The sequence below is a fragment of the Verticillium alfalfae genome, genomic scaffold (genome assembly GCF_000150825.1).
Source record: "Verticillium alfalfae VaMs.102 supercont1.3 genomic scaffold, whole genome shotgun sequence".
NCBI lineage: Eukaryota > Fungi > Ascomycota > Sordariomycetes > Glomerellales > Plectosphaerellaceae > Verticillium > Verticillium alfalfae.
The window spans coordinates 2,534,185-2,541,443 of NW_003315036.1; the positions used below are offsets into that span (position 1 = coordinate 2,534,185).

The 7,259-nt window shown below is 58.1% G+C and overlaps 3 protein-coding genes across 3 annotated transcripts in view; 2 read left to right on the forward strand and 1 right to left on the reverse strand.

The window, feature by feature from the left end:
• The window catches only part of VDBG_03302 (conserved hypothetical protein), a gene marked incomplete at both ends in the record, with an annotated part of 1,985 nt that extends 508 nt beyond the window's left edge, over positions 1-1,477 (forward strand). The window contains 2 exons of the mRNA XM_003007117.1: positions 200-513; positions 580-1,477. Of these exons, the coding sequence (XP_003007163.1) occupies positions 200-513; positions 580-1,477 (1,212 nt within the window). The remainder of the gene's footprint in view (positions 1-199; positions 514-579) is intronic.
• A 798-nt stretch (positions 1,478-2,275) lies between these two features.
• On the reverse strand, positions 2,276-3,565 carry VDBG_03303 (2OG-Fe(II) oxygenase family protein; the record flags this gene model as incomplete). The annotated part of the gene is made up of 4 exons (XM_003007118.1): positions 2,276-2,854; positions 2,920-3,097; positions 3,174-3,238; positions 3,341-3,565. The coding sequence occupies 4 exons, from the start codon at positions 3,563-3,565 to the stop codon at positions 2,276-2,278; spliced, it is 1,047 nt and encodes a 348-aa protein (XP_003007164.1).
• Positions 3,566-6,055: 2,490 nt separating this feature from the next.
• VDBG_03304 (uracil permease) lies at positions 6,056-7,249 on the forward strand (the record flags this gene model as incomplete). The annotated part of the gene is made up of 1 exon (XM_003007119.1): positions 6,056-7,249. One exon carries the CDS (start codon positions 6,056-6,058, stop codon positions 7,247-7,249), a length of 1,194 nt encoding a protein of 397 aa, XP_003007165.1.
• Between the last annotated feature and the right edge of the window lie 10 nt (positions 7,250-7,259).

Genomic DNA, 7,259 nt, shown 5'->3' on the forward strand with positions numbered 1-7,259 from the left:
CTTCCTTCGGGCTTGGGCACCAACCAGCACTCGCAGGCTTGGGCTTCCGTGCCGGATGGAACGTTCAGTCACCAACCGCCTCATGTCATGACATTGGTCCCCACGCTGACCCCCTCTCCCGCCATTCTATCCATCCATCATGAGTTTGCCCGTCAAGCATGAGTCTCCCGACTCTGGACGCTCTTTTGATCACGACAAGCCCGTCCTGAAACGCCGTCGGATCACCAAGGCCTGCGACTTCTGCCACCGTCGAGGCCGCAAATGCAAGCTGCCCTCCACCACAAGTCCGGACTCGGCCACCACGGTGACATGTCTGACATGCATCGAACATGGCGCCACTTGCACCTGGGACCGTGTTGCTGCTAAGCGAGGTGTCAAGTCCAAGGGCCCTGAAGTCGCGAGGAAGGCTTCCAGCGTCGCCGACGAGACTTGGACGTACGATGTCGCGAGGCATGGAGAACGAGGGCTCATCGGCGCACTGCTGCGCGTCTTTTTTGATACCGTGTATCCCATGTGAGTTGTGGTTCTCACCTCCCAACGTCAAACCTCGGGGGGGCATGCTGACAACGGGCCTCAAAGCTTTCCTTTCTTCGCTGAATCGGTTCTTGTCGATGAGTGGGAGCGGACGAGCCTCTCGTCGAGTCGCCCTGCCTTTGCGCGGCTCATGGCCGTTTGTGCCCTCAGTTCATGTCATGTTCGCGATGGGGCCGTCTTCAGTCTGCGCATCGCCCCCACGGTCCCTGCGAAGCACCAGCAGTCGTACCTCGAAGATGCGAGGAGGGCCATCCCGAGCGACATTTCAGCCGCCGACAGCTTCCAGTATCTGCAGACCCTCGGCACCCTGTCGTTGGCCGCCATCCAGCTCGGAGACGCTCCTCTTCTCCATGAGACCCTTGGCCTCTATCACACGGTCATGGCCCAGCACAACTTCCAGAACGAGTCACGCTGGCCCTCGAGCATTGACCCAGTCGAGGTCCACGTACGCCGGCAGTTCTTTTGGTCCATGTACCGCCTCGAGGTGCATTCAGCCCTCATAATGGGCCACTCCATCCGTTGTCCGGAAATGCAGGCGGCCGTCGCATATCCGGCTGTCTCGGACGCGCTTGTGGACCCCATCGCTGCCGCCGCCGCATCTAGGGGCGGCTTCCCCTCAGGTGGATGGCTCATCGGGTGGAACTACATCACGGACCTCTACCGCGTGCTCGAGCATGTGATCGTGCGGTTTCGTTCGCGCAAGACCACGCCTGCCGACCGAGGCCATATTTACGCCGGATACGGCTTCACTCACATGCCACCTCCGATCGACGATATTCTGTCCGAGGTCTTGACGCAGAGAGACGGCCTGCCAACCTATCTTGCTAGAGCCCAACCGCCGTCGCCCAACACCGAATCGAATCTGTGCGGGTTCCAAGTGGCCAACATTGCTTGCACTATCCAGGTACGCGAACTAGAATCTGCCCAAGCACGACTGTACTAACGACAACAGCTGGTGAGAATGACATCATTCTCCTGCCAAGACGTCACATTTCGAGATGCCTGTCATACAGCTACCCAGTTGATTGAGGAGATGTCACTAACGCCCGTCGATTATCTTCGAGCCATTGGTTCCCCTATGGTAAAGATACGTACAACTTTGCCTCGGAGACTAGCTAACATGATTTCAAGTTGCAAGAGCTCGCCGGCGTGGGCCAGATGCTCACGAGCTTTATCGGCCGCCAACTTCATCCCAACGAATACCGTCACCTCAGAGAAGTCATGTAAGAAATCCACCGGTTCCATGTCAGCCGCTCTTCATCATGCTGACGATGGCCCAGTCGGTCAATGGCCATCTTCCTCGAGAACCTAGGCCCCTCGCTACCTCTGGCTGTTGAGGCTGGCCAGAAGCTCCTGCAGCACATTGGTCGGATCGATGAGTACCTCGAGCGAACGCAACCGCAGGATACGTCCATTCTGAACGAGCCAGAGCTCACACATGCAGCGCATGAACCCCGAGCTGAGATTCCCATTCAGCATTTCATCGTACCGCACAACTTCACCATTCCCATGGAGTATCTCGATCATATCCCTTGGCCTAGTCCTTTCGGCGCCCTGCCAACAGAGACGGAGTGGACCGGCAACTTCAGTGTGTACAGCGCCACCTAAGGAATGTTCCAGACGACCTTTTGGGTCGTTATCAACTGCAGCATAGTGATCTGGCGAGTGGAGCTTTTTAATCCCATCCAGCACTCAATCACCAGCTTGGACTGATGCCATTCCAACAAGGACAACGACATAATCAGCTCTTGGCGTAGGTCGCACGAATGCGACTTGTCAAATGTTCGTGGCTCGTCACAGGTGCGGCGCTGGCGTACCCCTTGCGCTTGAGGACGTCAAGGAACCCTGCATCGACGACAGCGGGCTGTCCCTTGGAAGTGCCCCCGTCTACCCCTATCGGGGCCAGCACAACATTGCGGTCAGGCTGGATGAAAACGGGGATGCTCAGTCTTGCCACGTTTTCCTTAGCGCTGCGTGGGAACGCCACCCTGTGGACGGTTGACCGCAGCCGTCCTGCGGTCCAAAACTCCAGGGCGTCGCCAATATTGACGACGATCGCATTGGGTAGACACGGCACATCGATCCATGTCGGCCCAGCCGAGTCATCCTGGCGAAGCACCTGGAGACCGCCTTGATCCGAGGGTTGGCGGAATAGCAGAGTTAGCGAGCCATAATCGGAATGTGCGCCCGCACGAATGTCACCGCTGTCGTCATTAACAGCATCTCGTGTCGGCGACTCGCAGGAGACAGCGGGATAGTTGATTAGTCGCATGCGGCAGCTCTCGCCCGTGTGAGCCTTGGAAAGATAATCTTGGGGCACCTGGCGGAGAGAGTCATGAATTTCAGGGATTCAAGCATTGGAGGGGACAGGGGCCTGTCACTTACCCCCAGTCCTATAGCCAGGGCTTTCAGGAGTTTCTTGGCCAGTGCATCACAGTCATGAAAGAAGGCGGCCAGCTGCTCACGGTGGCGGTCGAGTCGTGGAGGCAGTGGCTGCTGTGACGTGCCGGGGTCTGCGAGATAGAATGATTCCTTGACATCACCGGGTCCTTTCCCCGAGAGCCTCCAATATCCCACAAACGTCAGTTTCGACAGTCTCGCTTGCATGCACGGGTGGAATCTGTCAACGCGAGGCTTACGTTTCTTCCCTCATGCCTGTATAGCCCTGCAGCAAGGGAAAGGGGGGGCTGCTGTCAGCTGAAAACTGTCTCATCCAATTCCGGGAAATCAAAAAGAACCCTCCCCCGAGACGTAGTAGTGAAGTTCCAAGATTCGGAATGATAGTGACATGCAGTGGCAAACTTACCAGATCACCGCTCCCATTCCCATAGGCCAGCTTCTCCTCCGCAGGTGCATCGAAGAAGTGCTGCGCCAGTTTGAAGACATGCGACGCAACGTCGTCACCGAGGTCATGGCCTACCACGTAGAAGAAGCCCGGGTTCCTTCCCACGCGCATGAGCTCGGCGCCCAGGTCCTCCGCCGAAGCGAAGGACGCCAAGTCGACGATCGGTAGCGCAGCGCCCACGCCCATGGTGACGGGCGTTGCTTTCTCTGAAGGGTGGGAGGAGGGCGTTTGGGTTCGTCCCGTGGGTCGGGGTGACGGGCTGGGCGGGCGGTGGTGGTGGTAGTGGTGCAGGCTGCCGGGGTGGTGTTAAAGCGATCGGCAGTGCCTTTGACTGATTGCGAGCGGAGGTCGGCAGTTGGCGGTCTTGTTTTCACCCCTGTGTTGGGGGGCGTGTATGTGTGTGCGTCTGTGGTGCTGTTTCTCTGCGATGGTCAAGCAAAACAGGTATTCGATGGGGGAAGGGGGGTTGCTGTTCCCGGTACGGGATGCTTTAAGGGTACACCGACACGGAGACGGGCTTGGGTTGGATTGGGATCGGAGGGGAAGGGTGCTGTTGGGGGCACCGTCGACGATCAGACGGGAGGGGGGAAAGGGGCAGCAAGGGAATATTGTTACTTCTCGCGAAAGCGAAGAAAAGGGGGGGAATGCGCTCAACACCCCACGAGTGCAAAACAGAGTGCGCGTATGCTTCTTTTCTATGTCTACACAATTGATCGCGGCCTGGCCCGACGGGCGATTCCAGATCCCTTCCCTCTTCCGCCAGTCCGTCTGCGACCCCGCGCGCCGTGCCGCGATGAACGCCCCCCTCGTCGATGAGCTGTTTTGCAGTGTTGTTTGAGGGTTTAAGCTGGTAAACGGCTGGTGAAGCGGTTGAATTCGTGCCGCTGGACGTGGGTGGAGGTCACGCATCCGTCGCGAGACAGGTAGGCAGACAGACTCTCTGGGTAATCAAGGCGGGCGGATGCCCGGGAGACAGATGGTGAGCGTGGGCAGCAGTCTGTCGACGCTTGAAGAGGTGAGAGGTCCGCTGGCAGCGCAACCGCTGGCAGCGGAGAGGAGGGTCGGGTAGCTGCATGTATGCATGCCGGCTCGTGTTTGAAAGCCGAGCACGTCAAGTCGAACGCGTGCATGTGAATGAGGTGTCGCTGGCAACAGGGACTGGCCATCTCGTTATACCTTGGCGGCAGACTGTGCCCAGCCTGTTTTCCTGTTTCTGACTGGGTCGGGGCAACCCCCGGCTCTGCTTCTCTGAAGACTAATAAAGAGAGGGGGATTGATTGTGGGATGGCAAACCCACGTCATCACTGACTCGATGGAACCTTCTGATTTCTTTGAGCACAAGACTAGCGCTGCGCTCCGTTGGGTTGGCGGGTGTGATGGCGTCTGGCCCAAGCGAACCTTGCGCGTGATGGTGGCTCTGATAGTGCTCATCACTCGGAGTGAGGGATGTCCTCTGGGCCGGGGTTGGAGCGGGTGGTAATGGCGCTATCTGGCTGGTGGGTGTCATGAGCTGGGAGAGCGAATGGGTGGCCCTCAGGCTCGTGCCATAGGACCATTCACGGGGGACATGAATTCAAAGGCGCCGTGGCTGCCGGTAGATACGACAAGTCATGTCGTAGTACTGTAGCAGTTGAGGCCGCTTGGTCATGGCGTGGGAAACGGGGTCTGGTCTCACCGGTCTTGCAGTAGCCTCCATAGCTCGACCCTCTTTCGGCATCCGATGCAGGTGATAGAGTGCTGAAGAGACAAGCAGCTTGCGAGCCTTGTTGGCATTGGGAAATGATCGACTCGTCTTCTTCTTTGATCATCAGGGCCAGGCTTCTCAAGCTCAAGATAAACATACAAACTTGGCGTGGTCCCTCGGCCGCAAGAAGAACTGGTATGCCTTGGAGAATTCAGGAACAGGGTCCTGAAAGACAGCTGCAGACGCACGCCTCGCCGAGAATGAGACCTTTCGACTTGTTGTCCATCGATTTAGTCTACTAGCAGCCGTCAGCAATTGTCTTCCTCACGACGAGACCGCCACCCATCTCACCTACCTCAACTTGCGAATAAAAGACCGTTCTGCCACGAGGTTACTGGGGGCCTCAGGAACCTCATCCGTTGATTCCGAACCTACCAAAACCCCAGTCTGACCCCCAATCGAAGGGGCTCTAGTGTTTCCGGTAGCTGTCAAGAACACCACCTCGACCGGGGACAGGTATTGCGAGTGCCAACCGCTTCCCGCCCGACCCCTAAAAACGCCCCAGCAACTTGCTACTGGTGTTCTGTGCTCTCTGGCGGAGCTTAGTTGCTCTCACCGACTTGCTGAACCGCTGTCCGCCCAGTCCAAGCCCAGCCACGCCCTACCAGGCGTTCGAACCCTGAGGCCGGGATATGACTCCATCGCCAGGGGTGGCTATCCATATTTAATCAAGCGAGTGGCCCAATTCCAAGGGATCGGGATCCCCACCAGTCGTCTCGTAGTCATTGACTGTCAACGACCGCGACGCCTGTCACGCCAAGCAAGCGACGACCAAACCGACTACTCCGGTATACACAGTTGGCTGTACTAGCGGAGAGGCCTTTGGTCAGCCGGCGGTTGATCTCACCGAGCAATCTTTTCCTTTGCATGATTGCTCTCGCCTCTACAATCTCCTCCGATATCCTATAAGTCACACGACTTCCGCTGTCACCATGAGTTCGGCCGTTCGACGGGCGTTTCGGCGCATCGAGGTTCCTCGCGAGACGGATGTTTCGACAACGGCCTACATGAATCACGATACCAGACCACTGCCACCATCTCGCCGTACGTATGGTCCTTGGCAGTTCGTGGGGCTCTGGGTCGTTACTGGATCCTTCAACATTGGCGGGTGGACCACCGGCTCTGCCCTGATCGCACTCGGACTCAACGTATGGCAAGCTATGCTTACGGTCATAATTGGCCACTGTCTTGTCGGCCTCATCTGCGTACTGACCGGCGCGCCGGGCGCAAAATGGCATATCGGTTTCTGCATCCTCCAAAAGTCGAGCTGGGGCATGTGGGGAGCCTTCATCCCAATGGTGCAGCGCATCATGCTCTCCTTTATCTGGTACTCGACCCAAGTTTACTGGGGAGGACAGTGTGTGCGGACCTTCATCTCCTCCATCTGGCCCTCTTTCAATAGGCTTGACAAGCCGCTGGCTGACAGCACTATGACGGTTGCCGACTTTACGGGCTTCATCATCTTCTCGCTGCTCTGTCTGCCTCTTATTTACATCCGTCCAGAGCGCTACCACATCCCATTTGCCATTGCCGCCCTTACAGTCATCCCCACCGTCGTGACCATTTTTATCTATTGCCTTGCGACGGTGGGCGACCTGGGCCCCATGGCCTCCGATATCACGGCAACCGCCGGTATCAAGCAGGCCACCGGTTCTCATCTCGGGTGGATGCTCTTGCTCGGTATCTGCACTAATATTTCCGGCATCGCCACCCATCTGTACAGTCAGTCCGACTATACGCGCTTTGCCCGCAAACCCCGCGACCAGATCCTCGCTCAGCTCCTCTTCGTGCCGACCAACACCATCTTCGTCGCCTTTGTCGGCATAGTCTGCACCTCGTGCGCCGCTGAACTCTTCCCCCACACCCGCGGCACCCTTGTCTGGGAGCCGTACCGCTTCCTCGACGCCCTGCAGGTCCACCAACGACGATTCGCCGGCGCGGCCGCGCCGCCGTCGCCTTTGCCTCGCTGGCCTTCATCCTCGCGCAGTTCGGCATCGCCGTCGCGCAAAACGCCCTCTCCAACGGCATCGACCTGTCGGCCCTCGCGCCGCGCCTCTTCAACCTCCGCCGCGGCGGCTATCTCACCGCCGCCTGCGCCTTCATCCTGCAGCCGTGGCGCCTCATGAACGGCGGAAT